This window comes from Mus caroli, unplaced genomic scaffold (assembly GCF_978045245.1).
Source record: "Mus caroli unplaced genomic scaffold, Mus_caroli_1 scaffold_2, whole genome shotgun sequence".
NCBI classification, from domain to species: domain Eukaryota; kingdom Metazoa; phylum Chordata; class Mammalia; order Rodentia; family Muridae; genus Mus; species Mus caroli.
In genome coordinates, this window is record NW_028227257.1 from 76,375,992 (window position 1) to 76,401,905 (window position 25,914).

A 25,914-nucleotide genomic window follows, 5' to 3' on the forward strand; every position below is an offset into this window, starting at 1 on the left:
AGACACACAGAGAGAGAACAGCTCTGGGGTGTGTGTGTGTGTGTGTGTGTGTGTGAGAGAGAGAGAGAGAGAGAGAGACAGAGGGACAGAGAGACAGAGAGACAGAGAGAGACAGAGAGACAGAGAATGAGAGAGACAGAGAGAGAGAGCAGCTCTGGCGTGTGTGTGTGTGTGAGAGAGAGAGAGAGAGAGAGAGAGCGAGAGAGACAGAGACAGAGAGACAGAGACAGAGAGAGATAGAGACAGAGAGACAGAGAAAGAGAGAGACACATAGAGAGAGAGACAGAGAGAGAGCAGCTTCCATTTCTCAGCATCCTCCTGCTTGCTGTGCTGGGCCTGGAACACACCAGGCCAGGCCGGCCTCAGGGGTTTGACCTTATGGATCTCTTTAGATTGTTTCTTCAGCTTGCCTTGTTCCTTGACCTCCTTCTGGTTTTCTCCCAAATGTCACCTTCTCAGTGAAGCCTCTTTACATCCTGTTTACTGCTGCAATACCTCCATCTCCACTTTCCAGCATTTTACCTTACCATTTTCTCTGAGGCTTTTTAAGCACTGTCTGGTAGTCAATTTATTACCTACAGAGATTATGTTTGCGGCTCTTGTCCAAGTGTCTGGAATAGGGCCCGGCATATAACAGGGCCAGGTCAGTGCAAATGCTTTTCCCTCACTGCTTATATGCCTACTGCCTGACACAGTCGCTGGCAAGCAATGGGTGCTGCTGGGTTTGCTGCTATCCTGCGGACAACTTATTGACTGAAGGGAGTTTGAAGCACCTGCGAACTAGGTAGCCTGCTCAAGGGTACAGATGCAGAACAAGGGTAAGGGCAGAAGGACAACTCAGCTGACTCCGCCCTTTCATCCCACTAGGGAGGGACTGGACTAGTCAGCTCTCCTATTTGGGAAAGACTTTTTGGAAATGCCTGTAGTTGTCCCAAAGCTCAATGCACTGCCTCTCTCATAGTATGCCTGCAACAAATGTTTATAATGTGTTTTATTTACTCCAGTGTTTCATTGCAAATAGGGCACAACGGCTCTAGTTCTTTGGGGGTAAATTTGGCAGGCAGGTGTCTGCCAGCCCCCCAGAGTAGCAGTGAACAACCCGCACCAAGCTCTCTCGCTCATCCTCGGAAAGCTTTTCCAAGATGCAGGTTGAACACCTAGCTTTCTCAGCACTTTGACCGCGGAGGTATCTAGGTGTCTAGTCCCTTCTCTGGTCAGAGGGCTATCCCAGCCTTTCCTTCTCACGATCTGGGAACCCTGGGCGGAGGAAAGTCCCTCTCAACGAGAACCTCGCCGGTGCAGGGCAGGGTTCAGCCCCGCGCGCGGGAGCTGGGGGCGCGCGGTGGTTTCGCGCGGGGATGCGCGCGCGCGCCTGCCTCGCCTCCCTCGCCCGCTCCGGTGCTACGTGCTTTCTTTGTCAATGAGGCGCCGCTCCGAGCTGCAGTAGCTTTCGCGGCTGGAGCCAGAGCCTAGCTATCCAGTGAACCGACAGGGATAGAGACCTGGGCGCAGGGGCGGCGGCGGGCGGCACGCTGCACGAGCTAGGTCCGCGGGTCTCCGTGTCTCGCAGCCTCGCTCTCGAGGTGCAGCATCCGGCCCTGGGGAGGGGACCGGGGCGCCGCCCGTCCCACCCTCGCCGCACCGTGGGAACCCCCATGCAACCCCGGTACCCGCGCGCCTGAAGCCGCGGCTCCTTTGAGCCCGCCTCCGACCCAGGCAGGACGAGCGAACAGCTCGCACCTCCTGCCTCCCTCCGACTCCCGGGCCATGGCCCGAGATGCCCGGTGAGGAGCGGTGCGCGGAGGGCTGGGCTCACCGGCGCGGTGTGGAACGAGGCAGCGGCCTGGATGTATGAACAGTCCCTATGGCTCTGCAGGAGGCGAAGCCCCAGGGCCCGAGCGAAGCTGAGCCGGCAGCGCGGGAGCCCAGGGACCGGCTCCGGGAGCAAGGGCTCTGCGGGGCGGGCGGGATCGCCGCGCGTTGCCAGGGCGTGAGAAGCTCCGAGGCCCGCCGGTCCGAGGATGTGCTGCTGCGGCGGCCACTGCTGCTGGGACTCTTGCTGCTGGCTGCCCTCTCCGGGCACTGCTGGGCCGACTCCGGTAAGCGCTTGGCAGCGGCTCTGTGCCCGCGGCGGGGTCTGGAGCAGCTTAACCGCGTGGTGGTGGGTGGTGGGCTCTTTGCAGCATCGCCGGCTTTTATCTGCCCTTAGCAGTTGCACTAGCGGGCGAACTGTCAGAAATCTGTGTCTTGAGAAGGCATCGTGGGCGGTGAAGAAAGAGGCACGTTCTTATCTTTAATTTTTCCTCCCTGGACAAGTTGTAAATGCTTCCTGGTGGTCCCACAAACACGCTTCCTTTAGCTAGACATGGCGTAGTTAGGATAGCATAAAAGAGACCTGTTCAGTGGGATGTTGTGGATGTTTTGGGCTTCCCGTTGCTAGTATTCACTTTGTCTTAAGTGCAAGGAATGACCTGAGAGTTTGAAGCAATTTCTGTGTCAAAATAGCGTTCCCCCTTTGCTCATAACAGGTTCCCCTCCCTTCCTTTTGGGAATGAGGTACTTAAAATAATTGATTGCATTTTGCAAAAGGGTCAGGCATTGATCAAATGTATACCTATTTTTTACAAGAGGCTCGTGGAAGAAGAGTCACTCTTGGTGCTCAGACCACCAACGATCCTTCAGAAACAGATTTCTGTAATTCCGCGGACGATTTTGTGGATCTGTTGTAACTATTTGGGCAGAATTATTCTGCAGAAGTGCTTTGAAACTTACACTGCGCGGCCAGCCATGGTCTTTGAAATAAGAATGATTGCTATGACTCCCCTAAAGGGCAAGCTTCTGCGTTTGTGGTGGAATTCTGGATTAGAAGTACATTCAGCCTATCAAACACAAACCTCTCATTTTAGGTAACTGGTTTCTGTAGTGCTGCAGCTTTTAGTGAGGACCAAGGAGAACCGCCCCTCGCCCTCCTACACGTGTCTATGTATGGCCTTTCCCCATATCAGATTGGAAGTCCCAGTTTTGAAGGAGCTTATACCAGTTTTAAATTACGTATTCTAGTGGGCTATATCTATATAACTGTTTAATTTAAAGCCATTTTCCTTTGGTTCCCTTAAAAGTCACTGACAAGGGGTCTGTGTGTCCAGGAATTTCTGTTGTGATTCTTTCTAGTCGTTCCAAAATTCAGGAGTTGACCTTCTAGGGACTCCAATCCTCTGGCTTTATATATGTGACACAGTGTTGAAAGAAGTCATGAAGAAGGCATAAGGAAGTCCCTTAGTGACCACCGGCTGAGAACCACGGAGGTTTTGGTTAGCACTCATCCAATTCTTGATAGTCCTGTAAACCGTTTGAGAGCTTTTCCGCCTTGAATGTTGCTCATTTGAGTGCAGAGACTGAGAACTGTTCAGCCATCTGTGACATGTGAAATTTAGCTTTCCTGTATTGCCCCATTCAGGCCCATGCCAGCCGATTTTCTTTGACAGGGTTTTGGATTTCTGATCTCCCTTCCAACCTTTGTATTTGGCTCCTTCTCAACCTCTGAGTCTTTGCTTGGCTCATCTTTCAGTCAGCCAGAACCTTCTCTAGGTCATCTTCATCTTCATCTTTTGCTCTTAGTCTGGGACCCCCCCCCCTTTTTTTTTTCTTGCAGTATACTGGTCCCGAGACATAGCCTAGGATAGGCAATCAGAATGAAAGTGAGTGTCATTCAGATACCTGTTCTCTGAGGCCTGTTATTTTCCCCCTTCTCATTAGAGTTGGTTTCTCTGTGCTATTGGGGTGCCTTTTCTACTGTCACCTTCAATGCTCAGTTTTCCATGGACAATACCACCTGTGGCTCCACTGCCTGCCTCTGAGCTTTGCAGCATCCTGTGGATTTACCATGGATTCCATTCTCATGGCTGGCTTCTTGATGGCAGAGTGAACACTGGGCATCCAGTCTGACCCTTATCACTTCTTTCATATGCTCTCTGACTTCAGTGTCTTTGCAGCCTAGGAGAGGCCTGGCCTCATACAGGACATCTCGAGAAGTTTGTGGGAGAAAGCACTGTCTGGAGGGAAATGGAAGGCTAGGTGACTTTTGTTGGGGACATTCGACTTTCCTCCTTGTCTGGAGCTTGCTCTGATGGGCAGCTGCAGCTCCGTGCTGTTCTCTGCAGCCTGTGTTTGATGCAGAGTTATCTGAGAGGCTAAGCCAGTGACCTGTCACATTCTGCTTGACGTCCTGACTGCTTCCAAGCCTGTCATTTACATCACTATGCTTCTTGATTTTTAACAAGGCTAAATCAAACATCTGCCTTTGTTGGAAAAATGGGCAAAAATAGGTTTGTTTCTAGAAAATACTTCCCGAATTCCTAGCACCTTGGTGGCAGGGCCTTTGCAGTGTGTTCTAAGCTGGTTCCACCACCACGCTCCTTGTCCCTTTGCCTGAATCATCATGGGAAGTCTGCAGTCACACTTAGTGCTCTCTTGAAGGCACCCTCTCCCGACTGTGTCCCATGGAACCCCTGCTCACAGGCTTCTGTCACTTCTGTTCTAGGAAAGAAGTTTCTGAAGGGCGATGCCTCTCATTCTCTCCTGCCATCTGGGTTCCAGGCAACAATGGCAGAGTGCAAATCTGTCATCCTACCTTTCCTAACTGCCTCCCCGTTTAACTGGCATCTGCAAACGTTGAATGTATAGGCTGTGTGCAGTTGTGTGCAGGCACAGTGCTCATCCCCTTGTGGGTCTCTGCTCAATGTGACCTTGGCGTCTGTGACCCTTGTTTCTCTCTACCATGTGAAACGGGGGTAATAAAAGCTCTACCGCTATTGGGTGGGTGCACTGATTTGGTGACTGCGGCAAAGTCTAAAACAGTGCTTGCTCACAGACTGCCACTGCTCTCATGAGAATGGCAGGGATTGCCCGCATGTTTGTTTTGCCAGACTGGGGGCTGGAGTATGGGCTATGGACTTGAATATGGAGCCACCATTTTGCAGAAGTCTCTCCTGAAGAGGGACTTGAACTCTATCTGTCTACTATGTGAGCAGAGCAATAAAGTCGGACTGCAGTTCATTTTTTTTTTTTTTTTTTTTTTTTTTTTTTTTTTTTTGGTTTTTTTCGAGACAGGGTTTCTCTGTATAGCTCTGGCTGTCCTGGAACTCACTTTGTAGACCAGGCTGGCCTCGAACTCAGAAATCCGCCTGCCTCTGCCTCCCGAGTGCTGGGATTAAAGGCGTGCGCCACCACGCCCGGCTCCTGCAGTTCATTTTAAGGAGAGTTGGGGGTGGGGCTCTGTAGGGTTGTCAGGGTTGATGGTGGCATTCCAGGTAAGGAAAAGCAAAGGGTTCTTTGTACCCGGAACACAGGGTGGAGGAGGCCCCAGCACCTGCCCTGCTCTGAGGTTCCTTCCTCCCGGGGTGGCTTCTGCAGCCACTGTGTTCATTCTCTGCCAGCTGTGCTTCCCTAGTGTTTACGATGATGCCCAGGGTAGACTAGGAACCCAGTAACAATTCAGCTTCTTACATTCCTTCCTTTCAACCTGGTCGATTCTGTTAGATTGTTTCATTTAAGTAACTCACAGTCATTTATGAGCGGCTGCCTTATTTGAAGAAGGGTCTGCCCTTGTCAGGGGTCCTCTTGTTTAGTACACCACAAAGGGGAGATAGCTTTACCCTGCATGTCTTCCTTGCCCTTCCCCATCCTCCTCGTACACGCCACCAAGTCGGAGCCCCATTCCATAGATTCTGCATTCTGTTCATGTGTGCATTCATGCGTTCATCTACCTATTCATTCCACCCAGTCATTCCGTCTGTGTTTTGATACCTCAGTACCCTTGGGTTATAGGAATGAATCCAGACACAGTCCCATGTTTTCCGCTATTTGAAAGTGGTCCAGTGCTTTTCAAAGCTGTCTGAGGCTATGAATCACATGAAGATTCTGTTAAAATCCAGGCTGTGATTCAGTTGGTCTGGGGCAAGGTGTAAGGGGAGGCTCTGTTGCTAAAACTAAAGGGAGCTGGGAGGGGCTGGTAGTGGGGTTGCAGCTCCGGGGCAAGGTGGTAGTGTGCCTTTAAAACTACACGGAATGGGGCTGGAGAGATGGCTCAGCGGTTAAGAGCACTGACTGCTCTTCCAAAGGTCCTGAGTTCAAATCCCAGCAACCACAACCATCCGTAATGAGATCTGACGCCCTCTTTTGGGGTGCCTGAAGACAGCTACAGTGTATTCACATATAATAAATAAATAAACCTTAAAAAAAAAACCTACATGGAACACAAAGCCCGAGATTATGTTGACAACTGCAGTCTATAGGTCTCCTTTGAATAGCAAGTAATAAGTAAATATGGTGAGAGAATAAGGCAGGTTGGCGGTTGGTACCTTTATACCTATGCTTATTTATACTGGATGGTCAGGGAGGGGCCAGGATGAGATGAGGGGGGAGCATAGACAGCACAGTGGCTATGGGGGGGGGAGGATTTCCAGGTGGGAGAAGTGAGACTGAGGGAAGCATGAGGCTGAAATCTACACTGAGGCGTAGACAGTGGAAACGGGAAAGGGTCAGGATCGGAGGGAAGAGTGTGAATGAACTGTGAATGAACAGGAAGAGAGACCTGGTAGAATTATGTGATGAAATATAAGGGTAGGAGAGGAAGAGAAGAAGCAACATGGCTTTGCCAGCTGCTGAGACTTTTGGGTTAGCCACGAAGAGAACCCTCAGTTTGCAGATGTGGAGGTGTTTGGTGGTCTCAAGTGGCAGGGACAGAAGCCTTCAGTGTGTTCAAAATCTCCAGTGGGCTCAAGAGATGAAGAAGAGACACTGAGATAATTAAGATAGCACCCCAGCCACCCACTCTTTCCTATGTTTGAGACATGGGTTTTCTATTATCCTCAGATGCCTGAGCTCTGGAGTTACAGGTGGACTCCGCACTACTGGAGTTACACAGGACTCAGGAAGCTTTCTTCCTGTAGAGTTTAGTAATGGCAGAGTTGGGTTCATGTAGGGTTAAGATGTGAATTTAAGGCCAGGTATATAAGTACACACTTGTAATCTCAGTATTGGAGGCTGACACAGGAAGACCACCAGTTTGAGGCCAGCCTGCCATACACAGTGAGATTCTATGTAGCTGACTAAGCAGACACACCCCCACATGCAAATGAAAACAAAAATGTGGATATAGTTACACACAATCACATTTTCTCTTTTCTTTTAGCATTAAAGATAAGGAAATTGTAACATTGGTGCCCTCCCCACCTCACATAGAAGTGGCATAAACAAACCCATTTTGACTTTCAGCTGTGTGTACCAGTTATTATTAGCACTTCAAAGTCACTTGCAGGATAGCTCAGACCTTCCCATTCTTCCATCCTACCCCTGACCAAGTACATGAGATCTTGGAAACAGGGGAGCTGTGCTTTTAATATGGATGTGAAACAGGAGTTAGCTATCCATTCCTGCCCCACATCTCTCTGTAAAAATCACTGTAGAAACTCAATTCTGAAGTGCAGATGACAACTAGAGAAGCTCATAGCAGCTGACCTATCCCATCTTACATCCCTGGACTATGGCCTGGGAACATGCCGAGTGCACTCACACACACCCCCGGTTCATCTTCACAAACCTTCTCTCAATGAACAACAACTCTACTCTTCTTTAAACAAAAATGAATGGTTGGATTGACCCTAAAACATTTTCGTTGCTTGACAACATATGAGAGACGATCTCTAAACACACAGAGGGACACATTATTCAAGGTTATGGGATGGCTGCCATGGATGGTGACTCTTTGGGGATTTCAGGACCAAAGGAGCAGTCAGCACCTGGGTGTTGTTGAGAGTTAGCATTACCGCAGCTGCGGGAGATGGTATTGAGTTGCATTGTTGGACAGTATTTAGCAGGCACATGGGGGGCATACCAGGCTCTCGCTGTGGGGGTTCAGGAGAGATCAAACTAGCCTGGCCCTTGTCCTTTAAGCAGCTGGTGGGTGGAGTGGCAGGTCAGTGAAATGTCCTCATGAGTCAGGTCAGGCAGCAAGACAGACTGTCTCTTTCCTTTGAGACCTCAGAGACAGCCCATGAGGGATTGGGACCGCAAAGGCTATCGTTCTGACTTCTCAATGTCCTTGTTTGCAAAGGTCACCGACTAAGCCAGACTTTTGAAATGCTGTTCTGTACAAAGGGTGCCCACTGAGGAGCCACAGGGTTTTGATTTTTATTTTCAGACAGGGTGGCTTAGGTTGGCCCAAACTCACTTGGGCTACCAAGCTGACTTTGAACTCTAAACATTCTGCCCTGTACCTCCTGAGTGCTGGGGTTACAGGCAGGCACCACCATCCTTTGTCTGTGTGGTGCTGGGAGCCAACCCAGGGCTTTGTGCATGCTGAGTAAGCACTCAGCCAGCCAAACTCCATCTCCAAAATCTTTCTCCTCCTCATGCCTGGTAACGTGGTCTCTTTTAGTGCATTGTGTGAGATGCTTTGACAGAAGTATCCACTGGATCCACACCACAGTCCAGGTACAGAGCATTTCTATTATCCCTCAAACGTTTCCTCCTGCCCCAGCAAAGGTAGAAACACCAGTCTACCCTTCATACTTTGTTTGTTTGTTTGTTTGTTTTTTTTTTTCTAGATGGTCCCACGGCTGGAATCACTTCCATGTATGACCTACAGTGTGTAGCTTCCTTCACATTTTCAGGCATCATGAGAGCCATCACCTGCATCCTCCCCGCCCCCCGCCCACCCTCAGTGGTGGAATAGTATCCCAGCACACCACGTTTTGCTTATCCATATTGATGGACATTGTGTTGTTCCCAGGTGTTGACCAAGGAGGCTTTGTTGGACCCTTTTCTTCCCCTTGAGTGAATTAGGGTAGAACCTGGAGCTCAGTGGTGGGTATGGGTTTAATCTTGTAAAAGCTGTCGAAGTCTTTTCCAAAGAGGCTGCCCCATTTTGCATTCCAGCAGCAATGTGTGAGTCCTAGTGGCCCCTCCTCAATCCCAGGGGTACTTATCTGATTCTTTCCCCCTTTAATTTAAACGTCAACCACTGTCACAGTTGGTTGGTGTTAGCTCCTTGTGGGTTTAGTTTACACATCTCTGGTTACTAATAATGCGATTGTTGTGTCTCTTTTCCTGTTCTTCCTTTCCTATCTGTTAAATCTTTTGTGAATTAGAACAATTGGATTGCTCGTTTTCTTATTGTTCGAAATTTCCTCGCCAGGCCTTTATCAGATATGTGCTTTACCAAAATGTACTTTTCCCTTGTTTTTGGGTTTCCATTTTTATCTTACTCATACTGTTTTTAAAAGAACAGATGTTTTAAATTGGATTAGTTTTATTAACTTTTAAATGTAAGGACTGTGACTTTGTGTGTGTGTGTGCGTGTGTGTGTGTTTGTGTCTGTCTGTCTCTCTGTCTGTCTGTCTGTCTGTCTGTCTCTGTGTGCTGTTCTAGGATAGAAATCTCTGCCAGCCCAAGGTGACACTTCTGGCAGTTTCATGTGTTTTTATCTTTACTTTAGAATTGTGATCCATTAATGTTAAATTTTATGTACTGCACCAGGTAAGAGTCAAGGCTACATTTTACATACAGATGTTTAATTGCTTCAGAACCATATTTTTAAAGGATTATCATTGCTCCATTGACCTATCTTGGCACCACATGTGTGGGGTTTCTATCTGGACTCTATGGCCTGATCTGCTCATCTCTGCTTCTCTCCAGATGCCAACACAAACCAGATCTCTCTCTAGTTCATGGTTTCTTAATTTTAGTGCCATTAATAATTTGTTGTTGCGATCAGCGCCAGGGTAGCGGGAGCACAGGGTTGCCTGACACCCGCCAGCTACCCACGACCCCCGCCGCAGGATTTTGGGACTGCTGGTGAGTGGAACACAGCTTCTGCTCCAGTCCAATCACGCAGGACCTGAGACTGCTCTGGTTGGGGAGAGAGAAATCTGGCCTACATAGGGCCACAACCCTCTTCCGGTCAGAAAAGCACCTGGGCAGCTGGGGCGCAGGGTCTGCTGACACTCGCCAGCTACCCACAACACCCGCCACAGGATCTTAAGACTTCTGGTGAGTGGAGCACAGCTTCTGCTCCAATCCAATTGCGCGGGACCTGAGACTGCATTAGTTAGGGAAGCAGAAACCGGCCTGAGTAGGACCACAGGCCTCATCCGGCTGGATCAGCGCCGGGGTAGCGGGAGCGCAGGGTTGCCTGACACCCGCCAGCTACCCACGACCCCCGCCGCAGGATTTTGGGACTGCTGGTGAGTGGAACACAGCTTCTGCTCCAATCTTTAAATAGTGACAACGATAACTAAACCCAGAGATTACCAGATGGCGAAAGGTAAACGTAATAATCTTACTAACAGAAACCAAGACCACTCACCATCATCAGAACCCAGCACCCCCACTTCGCCCAGTCCAGGGCACCCCAACACACCAGAAAAGCTAGACACGGATTTAAAAGCATATCTCCTGATGATGATAGAGGACTTCAAGAAGGACTTTAATAACACACTTAAAGAAATGCAGGAGAACACTGATAAAAAGGCAGAAGACAATAAAGAGGAAGCACAAAAATCCCTTAAAGAATTGCAGGAGAACACTGCTAAAGAGTTACAAATCCTTAAAGAAAAACATGATAACATAATCAAACAGGTAGAAGTCCTTACAGAAAAACAGGAAAACACATCCAAACAGATGATGGAAATGAACAAAACCATACTAGACCTAAAAAGGGAAGTAGACACAATAAAGAAAACCCAAAATGAGGCAACACTGGAGATAGAAACCCTAGGAAAGAAATCTGGAACCATAGATACGAGCATCAGCAACAGAATACAAGAGATGGAAGAGAGAATCTCAGGTGCAGAAGATTCCATAGAGAACATCGGCACAACAATCAAGGAAAATGTAAAACGCAAAAAGATCCTGACTCAAAACATCCAAGAAATACAGGACATAATGAGAAGACCAAACCTACGGATAATAGGAGTGGATGAGAATGAAGATTTTCAACTCAAAGGACCAGCAAACATCTTCAACAAAATTATAGAAGAAAACTTCCCAAATCTAAAGAAAGAGATGCCCATGAACATACAAGAAGCCTACAGAACTCCAAATAGGCTGGACCAGAAAAGAAATACCTCCCGACACATAATAATCAGAGCAACAAATGCTCTAAATAAAGATAGAATACTAAAAGCAGTAAGAGAAAAAGGCCAAGTAACATATAAAGGCAAGCCTATCAGAATTACACCAGACTTTTCACCAGAGACTATGAAAGCCAGAAGATCCTGGACAGATGTTATACAGACACTAAAAGAACACAAATTCCAGCCCAGGCTACTATACCCAGCCAAACTCTCAATTAACATAGATGGAGAAACCAAAGTATTCCACGACGAAACCAAATTCACACATTATCTCTCCACGAATCCAGCCCTTCAAAGGATAATAACAGAAAAAAACCAATACAAGGACAGGAACCACGCCCTAGAAACAACAAGAAGGTAATCCCTCAACAAACCTAAAAGAAGACAGCCACAAGAACAAAATGCCAACTTTAACATCAAAAATAACAGGAAACAACAATTACTTTTCCTTAATATCTCTTAATATCAATGGACTCAACTCCCCGATAAAAAGACATAGACTAACAAACTGGCTACACAAACAAGACCCAACATTTTGCTGCTTACAGGAAACTCATCTCAGAGAAAAGGATAGACACTACCTCAGAATGAAAGGCTGGAAAACAATTTTCCAAGCAAATGGCATGAAGAAACAAGCTGGAGTAGCCATTCTAATATCTGATAAGATTGACTTCCAACCCAAAGTCATTAAAAAAGACAGGGAGGGACACTTCATACTCATCAAAGGTAAAATCCTCCAAGAGGAACTATCAATCCTGAATATCTATGCTCCAAATACAAAGGCAGCCACATTCATTAAAGAAACTTTAGTAAAGCTCAAAGCACACATTGCACCTCATACAATAATAGTGGGAGACTTCAACACACCACTTTCACCAATGGATAGATCATGGAAACAGAAACTAAACAGGGACACAGTGAAACTAAGAGAAATTATGAATCAAATGGATCTGGCAGATATCTACAGAACATTCTATCCTAAAACAAAAGGATATACCTTCTTCTCAGCACCTCATGGTACCTTCTCCAAAATTGACCACATAATTGGTCACAAAACAGGCCTCAACAGATATAAAAATATGGAAATTGTCCCATGCATCCTATCAGATCACCATGGACTAAGGCTGATCTTCAATAACAAAATAAATAATAGAAAGCCAACCTTCACGTGGAAACTGAACAACACTCTTCTCAATGATACCTTGGTCAAGGAAGGAATAAAGAAAGAAATTAAGGACTTTTTAGAGTTCAATGAAAATGAAGCCACAACATACCCAAACTTATGGGACGCAATGAAAACATTTCTAAGAGGAAAACTCATAGCTCTGAGTGCCTCCAAAAGGAAACTAGAGAGAGCACACATTAGCAGCTTGACAACACACCTAAAAGCACTAGAACAAAAGGAAGCAAATTCACCCAAGAGGAGTAGACAGCAGGAAATAATCAAACTCAGGGGTGAAATCAACCAAGTGGAAACAAGAAAAACTATTCAAAGAATCAACCAATCAAGGAGCTGGTTCTTTGAGAAAATCAACAAGATAGATAAACCCTTAGCCAGACTCACTAGAGGGCACAGGGAAAGCATCCTAATTAACAAAATCAGAAATGAAAAAGGAGACATAACAACAGATCCTGAAGACATCCAAAACACCATCAGATCCTTCTACCAAAGGCTATACTCAACAAAACTGGAGAACCTGGATGAAATGGAGAAGTTCCTAGACAGATACCAGGTACCAAAGTTGAATCAAGATCAGGTTAATGATCTAAACAGCCCTATATCCCCCAAAGAAATAGAAGCAGTCATTAATAGTCTCCCAACCAAAAAAAGCCCAGGACCAGATGGGTTTAGTGCAGAGTTCTATCAGACCTTCAAAGAAGATCTAATCCCAGTTCTTCACAAACTATTCCACAAAATAGAAACAGAAGGTACTGTACCCAACTCATTCTATGAAGCCACAATTACTCTGATACCTAAACCACAAAAAGACCCAACAAAGATAGAAAACTTCAGACCAATATCCCTTATGAATATTGATGCAAAAATCCTCAATAAAGTTCTTGCTAACCGAATCCAAGAACACATCAAAACAATCATCCATCCTGACCAAGTAGGTTTCATCCCAGGGATGCAGGGATGGTTCAATATACGGAAATCCATCAACGTAATCCAGTATATAAACAAACTCAAAGACAAAAACCACATGGTCATCTCGTTAGATGCGGAAAAAGCATTTGACAAGATCCAACACCCATTCATGATAAAAGTCTTGGAAAGATCAGGAATTCAAGGCCCATACCTAAACATGATAAAAGCAATCTACAGCAAACCAGTAGCCAACATCAAAGTAAATGGTGAGAAGCTTGAAGCAATCCCTCTAAAATCAGGGACTAGACAAGGCTGTCCACTTTCTCCATACCTATTCAACATTGTACTTGAAGTCCTAGCCAGAGCAATTCGACAACAAAAGGAGATCAAAGGGATACAAATTGGAAAAGATGAAGTCAAAATATCACTTTTTGCAGATGATATGATAGTATATATAAGTGACCCTAAAAATTCCACCAGAGAACTCCTAAGCCTGATAAACAGCTTCGGTGAAGTAGCTGGATATAAAATTAACTCAAACAAATCAATGGCCTTTCTCTATACAAAGAATAAACAGGCTGAGAAAGAAATTAGGGAAACAACACCCTTCTCAATAGTCACAAATGATATAAAATATCTTGGCGTGACTCTAACTAAGGAAGTGAAAGATCTGTATAATAAAAACTTCAAGTCTCTGAAGAAAGAAATTATAGAAGATCTCAGAAGATGGAAAGATCTCCCATGCTCATGGATTGGCAGGATCAACATTGTAAAAATGGCTATCTTGCCAAAAGCAATCTACAGATTCAATGCAATCCCCATCAAAATTCCAAATCAATTCTTCAAGGAATTAGAAAGTGCAATCTGCAAATTCATCTGGAATAACAAAAAACCTAGGATAGCAAAAACTCTTCTCAAGGATAAAAGAACCTCTGGTGGAATCACCATGCCGGACCTAAAGCTCTACTACAGAGCAATTGTGATAAAAACTGCATGGTACTGGTATAGTGACAGACAGATAGACCAATGGAATAGAATTGAAGACCCAGAAATGAACCCACACACCTATGGTCACTTGATCTTTGACAAGGGAGCTAAAAACATCCAGTGGAAGAAAGACAGCATTTTCAACAAATGGTGCTGGCACAACTGGTTGTTAACATGTAGAAGAATGCGAATCGATCCATTCCTATCTCCTTGTACTAAGGTCAAGTCTAAGTGGATCAAGGAACTTCACATAAAACCAGAGACACTGAAACTTATAGAGGAGAAAGTGGGGAAAAGCCTTGAAGATATGGGCACAGGGGAAAAATTCCTGAATAGAACAGTAATGGCTTGTGCTGTAAGATCGAGAATTGACAAGTGGGACCTCATGAAACTACAAAGCTTCTGCAAGGCTAAAGACACCATCAATAAGACAAAAAAACCACCAACAGATTGGGAAAGGATCTTCACCTATCCTAAATCAGATAAGGGACTAATATCCAATATATATAAAGAACTCAAGAAGGTGGACTCCAGAAAGTCAAATAACCCCATTAAAAAATGGGGCTCAGAACTGAACAAAGAATTCTCACCTGAGGAATACCGAATGGCAGAGAAGCACCTGAAAAAATGTTCAACATCCTTAATCATCAGGGAAATGCAAATCAAAACAACCCTGAGATTCCACCTCACACCAGTCAGAATGGCTAAGATCAAAAATTCAGGTGACAGCAGATGCTGGCGAGGATGTGGAGAAAGAGGAACACTCCTCCATTGTTGGTGGGATTGCAAGCTTGTACAACCACTCTGGAAATCAGTCTGGCGGTTCCTCAGAAAATTGGACATAGTACTACCGGAGGATCCAGCAATACCTCTCCTGGGCATATATCCAGAAGATGTCCCAACCGGTAAAAAGGACACATGCTCCACTATGTTCATAGCAGCCCTATTTATAATAGCCAGAAGCTGGAAAGAACCCAGATGTCCCTCAACAGAGGAATGGATACAGAAATTATGGTACATTTACACAATGGAGTACTACTCAGCTATTAAAAAGAATGAATTTATGAAATTCCTAACCAAATGGATGGACCTGGAGGGCATCATCTTGAGTGAAGTAACACAATCACAAAAGAACTCACACAATATGTATTCATTGATAAGTGGATATTAGCCCAAAACTTAGGATACCCAAGATATAAGATACAATTTGATAAACGCATGAAACTCAAGAAGAATGAAGACCAAAGTGTGGACACTGTGCACCTTCTTAGAATTGGGAACAAAACACCCAGGGAAGGAGTTACAGAGACAAAATTCGTAGCTGTGATGAAAGGATGGACCATTTAGAGACTGCTGTATCCAGGGATCCGTCCCATAATCAGCTTCTAAACGCTGACACCATTGCATACACTAGCAAGATCTTGTTGAAAGGACCCAAATATAGCTGTCTCTTGTGAGACGATGCCGGGGCCTAGCAAACACAGGAGTGGATGTTCACAGTCAGCTATTGGATGTATCACAGGGCTCCCAATGGAGAAGCTAGAGAAAGTACCCAAGGAGCTAAAGGGATCTGCAACCCTATTGTTGGAACAACATGATGTACTAAACAGAACCCTGGAGCTCTTGTCTCTAGCTGCATATGTATCGAAAGATGGCCTAGTCGGCCATCAATGGAAAGAGAGGCCCATTGGACTTGCAAACTTTATATACCCCAATATAGGGGAATGCCAGGGCCAAAAGAATGGGAATGGGTGGGTAGGGAAGTGGGGGGCGCTATGGGGGACTTTTGGGATAGTATTGGAAATGTAATTGAGGAAAATATGTAATAAAAATATTAAAAAAAAATAATAATTTGTTGTTGCAGAGTTCTATGCTGTGCATTGTGTGGTTTCTTTGTCTGGCCTTTGCCTCATAGATGGCCCTTCCTCAGCTGTCACGACAGTAATATTCAGACATTTCTAAGTGTCCACAGGGGAGTAAGATCACCCTCAGTTGAGCTCCACTGTCTTAGCTTGATAGAAAGTCTTGGAATCAGACAGTAAGAACACTGCTTGTTTGTTTGAATTTTTTTTAAATTTTTAATATTTTTATTACATATTTTCCTCAATTACATTTCCAATGCTATCCCAAAAGTCCCCCATAGCGCCCCCCACTTCCCTACCCACCCATTCCCATTGTTTTGGCCCTGGCATTCCCCTATATTGGGGCATAAAAAGTTTGCAAGTCCAATGGGCCTCTCTTTCCAGTGATGGCCGACTAGGCCATCTTTCAATACATATGCAGCTAGAGACAAGAGCTCCGGGGTACTGGTTAGTACATCATGTTGTTCCAACAATAGGGTTGCAGATCCCTTTAGCTCCTTGGGTACTTTCTCTAGCTTCTCCATTGGGAGCCCTGTGATACATCCAATAGCTGACTGTGAGCATCCACTCCTGTGTTTGCTAGGCCCCGGCATTGTCTCACAAGAGACAGCTATATTTGGGTCCTTTCAGCAAAATCTTGCTAGTGTATGCAATGGTGTCAGCGTTTAGAAGCTGATTATGGGATGGATCCCTGGATACGGCAGTCTCTAAATGGTCCATCCTTTCATCACAGCTACGAACTTTGTCTCTGTAACTCCTTCCCTGGGTGTTTTGTTCCCAATTCTAAGAAGGGGCACAGTGTCCACACTTTGGTCTTCATTCTACTTGAGTTTCATGTGTTTAGCAAATTGTATCTTATATCTTGGGTATCCTAAGTTTTGGGCTAATATCCACTTATCAGTGAATACATATTGTGTGAGTTCTTTTGTGATTGTGTTACCTCACTCAAGATGATGCCCTCCAGGTCCATCCATTTGGCTAGGAATTTCATAAATTCATTCTTTTTAATAGCTGAGTAGTACTCCATTGTGTAAATGTACCATAATTTCTGTATCCATTCCTCTGTTGAGGGGCATCTGGGTTCTTTCCAGCTTCTGGCTATTATAAATAAGGCTGCTATGAACATAGTGGAGCATGTGTCCTTCTTACCAGTTGGGACATCTTCTGGATATATGCCCAGGAGAGGTATTGCTGGATCCTCCGGCAGTACTATGTCCAATTTTCTGAGGAACCGCCAGACTGATTTCCAGAGTGGTTGTACAAGCTTGCAATCCCACCAACAATGGAGGAGTGTTCCTCTTTCTCCACATCCTCGCCAGCATCTGCTGTCACCTGAATTTTTGATCTTAGCCATTCTGACTGGTGTGAGGTAGAATCTCAGGGTTGTTTTGATTTGCATTTCCCTGATGATTAAGGATGTTGAACATTTTTTCAGGTGCTTCTCTGCCATTCGGTATTCCTCAGGTGAGAATTCTTTGTTCAGTTCTGAGCCCCATTTTTTAATGGGGTTATTTGACTTTCTGGAGTCCACCTTCTTGAGTTCTTTATATATATTGGATATTAGTCCCTTATCTGATTTAGGATAGGTGAAGATCCTTTCCCAATCTGTTGGTGGTTTTTTTGTCTTATTGATGGTGTCTTTTGCCTTGCAGAAGCTTTGCAGTTTCATGAGGTCCCACTTGTCAATTCTCGATCTTACAGCACAAGCCATTGCTGTTCTATTCAAGAATTTTCCCCCTGTGCCCATATCTTCAAGGCTTTTCCCCACTTTCTCTTCTATAAATTTCAGTGTCTCTGGTTTTATGTGAAGTTCCTTGATCCACTTAGACTTGACCTTAGTACAAGGAGATAGGAATGGATCGATTCGCATTCTTCTACATGTTAACAACCAGTTGTGCCAGCACCATTTGTTGAAAATGCTGTCTTTCTTCCACTGGATGTTTTTAGCTCCCTTGTCGAAGATCAAGTGACCGTAGGTGTGTGGGTTCATTTCTGGGTCTTCAATTCTATTCCATTGGTCTATTTGTCTGTCACTATACCAGTACCATGCAGTTTTTATCACAATTGCTCTGTAGTAGAGCTTTAGGTCCGGCATGGTGATTCCACCAGAGGTTCTTTTATCCTTGAGAAGAGGTTTTGCTATCCTAGGTTTTTTGTTATTCCAGATGAATTTGCAGATTGCACTTTCTAATTCGTTGAAGAATTGAGTTGGAATTTTGATGGGGATTGCATTGAATCTGTAGGTTGCTTTTGGCAAGATAGCCATTTTTACAATGTTGATCCTGCCAATCCATGAGCATGGGAGATCTTTCCATCTTCTGAGATCTTCTATAATTTCTTTCTTCAGAGACTTGAAGTTTTTATTATACAGATCTTTCACTTCCTTAGTTAGAGTCACGCCAAGATATTTTATATTATTTGTGACTATTGAGAAGGGTGTTGTTTCCCTAATTTCTTTCTCAGCCTGTTTATTCTTTGTGTAGAGAAAGGCCATTGATTTGTTTGAGTTAATTTTATATCCAGCTACTTCACCAAAGCTGTTTATCAGGTTTAGGAGTTCTCTGGTGGAATTTTTAGGGTCACTTATATATACTATCATATCATCTGCAAAAAGTGATAATTTGACTTCATCTTTTCCAATTTGTATCCCTTTGATCTCCTTTTGTTTTCGAATTGCTCTGGCTAGGACTTCAAGTACAATGTTGAATAGGTATGGAGAAAGTGGACAGCCTTGTCTAGTCCCTGATTTTAGAGGGATTGCTTCAAGCTTCTCACCATTTACTTTGATGTTGGCTACTGGTTTGCTGTAGATTGCTTTTATCATGTTTAGGTATGGGCCTTGAATTCCTGATCTTTCCAAGACTTTTATCATGAATGGGTGTTGGATCTTGTCAAATGCTTTTTCTGCATCTAATGAGATGACCATGTGGTTTTTGTCTTTGAGTTTGTTTATATACTGGATTACGTTGATGGATTTCCGTATATTGAACCATCCCTGCATCCCTGGGATGAAACCTACTTGGTCAGGATGGATGATTGTTTTGATGTGTTCTTGGATTCGGTTAGCAAGAACTTTATTGAGGATTTTTGCATCAATATTCATAAGGGATATTGGTCTGAAGTTTTCTATCTTTGTTGGGTCTTTTTGTGGTTTAGGTATCAGAGTAATTGTGGCTTCATAGAATGAGTTGGGTACAGTACCTTCTGTTTCTATTTTGTGGAATAGTTTGTGAAGAACTGGGATTAGATCTTCTTTGAAGGTCTGATAGAACTCTGCACTAAACCCATCTGGTCCTGGGCTTTTTTTAGTTGGGAGACTATTAATGACTGCTTCTATTTCTTTGGGGGATATAGGGCTGTTTAGATCATTAACCTGATCTTGATTCAACTTTGGTACCTGGTATCTGTCTAGGAACTTCTCCATTTCATCCAGGTTCTCCAGTTTTGTTGAGTATAGCCTTTGGTAGAAGGATCTGATGGTGTTTTGGATGTCTTCAGGATCTGTTGTTATGTCTCCTTTTTCATTTCTGATTTTGTTAATTAGGATGCTTTCCCTGTGCCCTCTAGTGAGTCTGGCTAAGGGTTTATCTATCTTGTTGATTTTCTCAAAGAACCAGCTCCTTGATTGGTTGATTCTTTGAATAGTTTTTCTTGTTTCCACTTGGTTGATTTCACCCCTGAGTTTGATTATTTCCTGCTGTCTACTCCTCTTGGGTGAATTTGCTTCCTTTTGTTCTAGTGCTTTTAGGTGTGTTGTCAAGCTGCTAATGTGTGCTCTCTCTAGTTTCCTTTTGGAGGCACTCAGAGCTATGAGTTTTCCTCTTAGAAATGTTTTCATTGCGTCCCATAAGTTTGGGTATGTTGTGGCTTCATTTTCATTGAACTCTAAAAAGTCCTTAATTTCTTTCTTTATTCCTTCCTTGACCAAGGTATCATTGAGAAGAGTGTTGTTCAGTTTCCACGTGAAGGTTGGCTTTCTATTATTTATTTTGTTATTGAAGATCAGCCTTAGGCCATGGTGATCTGATAGGATGCATGGGACAATTTCAATATTTTTGTATCTGTTGAGGCCTGTTTTATGACCAATTATGTGGTCAATTTTGGAGAAGGTACCATGAGGTGCTGAGAAGAAGGTATATCCTTTTGTTTTAGGATAGAATGTTCTGTAGATATCTGCCAGATCCATTTGATTCATAATTTCTCTTAGTTTCACTGTGTCCCTGTTTAGTTTCTGTTTCCATGATCTGTCCATTGGTGAAAGTGGTGTGTTGAAGTCTCCCACTATTATTGTATGAGGTGCAATGTGTGCTTTGAGATTTACTAAAGTTTCTTTAATGAATGTGGCTGCCTTTGTATTTGGAGCATAGATATTCAGGATTGATAGTTCCTCTTGGAGGATTTTACCTTTGATGAGTATGAAGTGTCCCTCCCTGTCTTTTTTAATGACTTTGGGTTGGAAGTCAATCTTATCAGATATTAGAATGGCTACTCCAGCTTGTTTCTTCCTACCATTTGCTTGGAAAATTGTTTTCCAGCCTTTCATTCTGAGGTAGTGTCTATCTTTTTCTCTGAGATGAGTTTCCTGTAAGCAGCAAAATGTTGGGTCTTGTTTGTGTAGCCAGTTTGTTAGTCTATGTCTTTTTATCGGGGAGTTGAGTCCATTGATATTAAGAGATATTAAGGAAAAGTAATTGTTGTTTCCTGTTATTTTTGTTGTTAAAATTGGCATTCTGTTCTTGTGGCTGTCTTCTTTTAGGTTTGTTGTGGTTTTACCTTCTTGTTGTTTCTAGGGTGTGGTTCCTGTCCTTGTATTGTTTTTTTTCTGTTATTATCCTTTGAAGGGCTGGATTCGTGGAGAGATAATGTGTGAATTTGGTTTTGTAGTGGAATACTTTGGTTTCTCCATCTATGTTAATTGAGAGTTTGGCTGGGTATAGTAGCCTGGGCTGGAATTTGTGTTCTTTTAGTGTCTGTATAACATCCGTCCAGGATCTTCTGGCTTTCATAGTCTCTGGTGAAAAATCTGGTGTAATTCTGATAGGCTTGCCTTTATATGTTACTTGGCCTTTTTCTCTTACTGCTTTTAGTATTCTATCTTTATTTAGAGCATTTGTTGTTCTGATTATTATGTGTCGGGAGGTATTTCTTTTCTGGTCCAGTCTATTTGGAGTTCTGTAGGCTTCTTGTATGTTCATGGGCATCTCTTTCTTTAGATTTGGGAAGTTTTCTTCTATAATTTTGTTGAAGATGTTTGCTGGTCCTTTGAGTTGAAAATCTTCATTCTCATCCACTCCTATTATCCGTAGGTTTGGTCTTCTCATTGTGTCCTGTATTTCTTGGATGTTTTGAGTTAGGATCTTTTTGCGTTTTACATTTTCCTTGATTGTTGTGCCGATGTTCTCTATGGAATCTTCTGCACCTGAGATTCTCTCTTCCATCTCTTGTATTCTGTTGCTGATGCTCGCATCTATGGTTCCAGATTTCTTTTCTAGGGTTTCTATCTCCAGTGTTGCCTCATTTTGGGTTTTCTTTATTGCGTCTACTTTCCTTTTTAGGTCTAGTATGGTTTTGTTCATTTCCATCATCTGTTTGGATGTGTTTTCCTGTTTTTCTTTAAGGACTTCTACCTGTTTGATTATGTTATCCTATTTTTCTTTAAGGATTTGTAACTCTTTAGCAGTGTTCTCCTGCAATTCTTTAAGGGATTTTCGTGCTTCCTCTTTAATGTCTTCTACCTGTTTATCAGTGTTCCTTTGTATTTCTTTAAGTGTGTTATTAAAGTCCTTCTTATAGTCCTCTACCATCATCATGAAATATGCTTTTAGATCCGTGTCTAGCTTTTCCCGTGTGTTGGGGTGCCCTGGAGTGGGCGAAGTGGGAGTGCTGTGTTCTGATGATGGTGAGTGGTCTTGGTTTCTGTTAGTAAGATTATTACGTTTACCTTTCGCCATCTGGTAATCTCTGGGGTTAGTTGTTGTCGTTGTCACTGTTTAAAGATTGGAGCAGAAGCTGTGTTCCACTCACCAGCAGTCTCAAAATCCTGTGGCGGGGGTCGTGGGTAGCTGGCGGGTGTCAGCCGACCCTGCCCCCTAGCTACCCAGGTGCTGTTCTGCTTGTTTGAATTTTGAGATGGGCTTTCACTGTGGGTAGCCTAGGCTGGCCCAGAACTGCCTGCACAGATCAGGCTGGCCAGAGACAGCCATTCCTCTGTTTTAGCCTTCAGAGTGCTAGGATTGGGTGCATGGGCCATTGTGTCTGGCACATGTGTCTCCATCTATTTAGGGTGTGTGTGTGTGTGTGTGTGTGTATGTGTGTGTATGTGTGTGTATGTGTGTGTATGTGTGTGTATGTGTGTATGTATATGTGTGTGTGTGTGTATATGTGTGTATGTATATGTGTGCATGTGTGTATGTATATGTAGGTATATATGTGTGTATGTGTGTAAGTGTGTGCGTGTATTTCATATTTTTCAAGGCTTTGGTGAGCAGTACTTAAATATTTTATTGGTATATACAAATGTGATTCAAGAATATTAACTTTATTGGTCTGAAGAGCATGCCCAGTGGTTAAAAGCACTGGCTGCTCCTGTAGACAACCCAAATTTAATTCCCAGCATCCATATGGAGGCTCAGAACCACCTGTAATTCAAGCTCCAAGGTATCTAGCACCCTCTTCTGGTCTCTGTAGGAATTGTACACACATGGTGTGCAGACATGTGCAGACAAACATCCACACCCATAAATAAATAAACGAAATTTATTATAGAATTCTTCCAGGTTCACTTCAGTTTTAGTAGCATTTTGTAAAACTTTGAGGCGTTTTGTAAATGGAAAACCACTTTATCTGTAATTGAAGGCAATTTTGTTACTTTTAAATCTGTATGTTTTGAAATTTTTTCTTGCCTGACTACACAGACTAGAACTTCCAGCACATTGTTGAATAGGAACGGGGAGTGTGGACATCCTTGTGTTGATTCCATCTGGAGGACCACTTCAGTCTTTTCACTGTGACCTAAGGGGCTGTGTATAGTTTCATTTTTGCCTTGCAGAGTCCCTTTATCTGAGCGAAGAAACTCCCTTCTTAGTCTAGTTTACTATGAGTTTTTACTTTCTCTGTCTATATTAACATGAAGACAAAACTTTTACTTATTAGCCTTTAACAAGAGAATGTAACTTGAGTATAGAACGTTGGAAGCTGAACTTTGCTGTTGGAATAATCTCTAGCTTAGGCATGATGTGAGTTCCTTCCAGGTCTGTTTTTTTAAAAGAAGTTTTTAATATATGTTTTTATTTTATTTTATTTTATTTTATTTTATTTTATTTTATTTTATGTGTACATATGTGTGAAGTGCCCTGGAAGTCAGCAGAGGCACTGGGGTTAGAAACAGTTGTGAGCCACTGTTAGAGACTGAATCTGCGACCTCTGCAAGAGAAGTGGGTGTCTAACCACAGAGCCATTTCTCTACCACTTCCAATAGTTATAAAAGGAAGTGCTAGGCTCCTGAGGGATATTAATCTATTTTTTTTTCTTTTTGAGACAGAATCATATTCTGTAATTAAGGCTTTCCTCAAACTCAACACGTAGCCTAGGCTGGCCTTGAACTTACAGCAACCTTTTCTAGGCTTCAGAGTGCTGGGAAGGCAGGCATAAACTACCACACCCAGCTGTGTTTTATTCAAGAAAAACTTTGGCATGGCTTTAGTGTAAAGGTAATGCTGGTCTCTAAAATAGGGAAGACTTTTCCCCTCTGTATTATGGAAAGGTTTGAATAGTATTGATATTATTTCTCCCTCAAGATAAAACAAACAAACAAACAAAAAAACCCCAAATAACAACTACAACAAAAATACAACACGACCTCCACCCCCTCCTCCAAACAACAAAACATCAGTGGCCTTTTAAAGATGAAACTGACAATCACTGACGTCTTACTTGAGTTAAGAAATAGTGGGCACCTCTAGCATCTGCCTTATCCATTGGCTTCATCTCGAGTCTGCCCTCATCTTCAGGCATGCCCATGGGTACTATAAACATCCAGGTTCCAGGAGAAACAACTAGAGTGCTGGAAGTCAAGATGGATGAGCCCAGGAGGCTGACTCAGTGCTATACTTGCTCTTTTGCTACTTTGTGGCTTCTTTTTTTCTTCCACCCTTTCAACCCCCTAACACTAGAAAGGAGAAAAAAGGCATAGAGAAGAAAGGAAAGAGATCCTTAATAAAGTCAGGGGTTTGAAAGAGGGCAACATTTCCAATGTTAGACTATTTCCTGCTGATTGGGGCATAGAGTTCCTTGGGAGCAAGTTTGATCTTCACCGTCAGGATATCTAATTTCTTCTTTCTTCTTCTTTGAGCACAACTACTTAACAAACTGCAACCAACACCCACCCATCCCACCTCTCAGGGCACTAGCATTTCTGTACCCTCTGAAAAGTCCCCAGAATTCCAAACATCACACAATTGTAGAGATTATCTGTAGCTGTCAAAATCACACCTCTGCTAGAGCATGAGGCAAATCATAGTCAGCTGCTATGGAAAATTTGAAGTGGCCCGTATATCCCACACCTGCGATTAAAATGAAAACATATTATTATAATATTTCTGTGTATTTTTAAAGAACTTAAAATTCCAGAATTCTCACTATTCATACTTCAGGGTCTTAACTTTTATCTTTGTGAATAAAAGCCTATCCTTTCTCAAAGCTCCCCTTGCTGTATGTTGACAAGTGCTAACTAAGCTCAGTCATGGGAATCCCAGTCAAATACTCTCATTTTGAAAAGGGAAGAATTTTCCCATATTTCCCTGTCTTACTTTCAACCTGAAGCCCACATAAACTCTGGCTTAGCCTCCTCATCTTTCTTCTTCTTCCTCTCCTCCTCCTCCTCCTCCTCTTCTTCCTCCTCTTTTATTCTTCTTGTTATTCCTATTAGTATTACTAACTAGAGTTGGGGCTAGAGAGATGATTCAGCAGTTAGGAGCACTTGTGGATCTTGTAAGCAATCAGAGTTCAGTTCCCAGTACCCAATGTAGGGCAGCTCACAGTTTCCTTTAACTCCAGTTCCTGGGGGATCTGATGCCCTCTTCTGGATTCTGCAGGCACCTACATTCATATGTACACACCCACACAGAGACACATAATTAAAGGCAAAATAAATCCTTAGAAATTATAATAGTAACACTTAGCTTATTAAATTCACATCAATCCCAAGTTTATTCAGTAAAATGTGCCTCCTGAGTACTGGGATTAGAGGCGTGTGCCACCAATTCTTCCTAAGCATTGTGTTTAAACTAGAGAATGCAGATGTAAGTGAAGCCAAATAGCTGCTGCTGTCCAAGGCCAAGGTTACTGCAGCACCAGGCTTCAGTCCACTCAGGCGAGGCTTTGACCTCCATGTCCTAAGCTCGAGGGGAATTTGATTTAGATTTACATATGTTCAATCTATTCTTAGCTGGAAAGCAAACATATAGCTTCTGATGATAGAAACACAAAGTGGCTTTGGTGTTTAAGCGTGCCAATAAATAGAAGGCATATCTAACTCTACTCCTGTGAGTCAGGAGCTAGATGCCTGGAGAGATGTGACACTCCCAAGCTGCCCCTCCTCCACCCTAGTAGTGAATGCCGCTCCTGTCACTTGCCTTTTTATTTACCAAATGTCAACAGCAGACTCAGCAAGGCTGAAGAAAAATGGGGAGTCTGAAAGAAAATGTGTTGAAATGAATAGTTAGATCATGAGCCCTTGTCAAAAAGAGCTGAGCAAAAGTATCTTGGAACCTACACACTTCATTATCAAATAAAGTCTTTGTTTTGAAAAGAATAGGAGGATGGATTAACAGAGCTATGCTGG

At 43.5% G+C, this 25,914-nt stretch overlaps 1 protein-coding gene across 6 annotated transcripts in view; it reads left to right on the plus strand.

Annotated features, from left to right (window-relative positions):
• Positions 1–1,391: 1,391 nt before the first annotated feature.
• Kiaa1549l (KIAA1549 like) overlaps positions 1,392–25,914 on the plus strand; it is a 295,926-nt gene continuing 271,403 nt past the window's right edge. For all 6 annotated transcript variants that reach the window (XM_085834607.1, XM_029474421.2, XM_085834608.1 and 3 more), the window contains exon 1: positions 1,392–2,099. In XM_085834607.1, the coding sequence (XP_085690733.1) occupies positions 1,865–2,099 (235 nt within the window). In that variant the 5' untranslated portion in view covers positions 1,392–1,864. The remainder of the gene's footprint in view (positions 2,100–25,914) is intronic.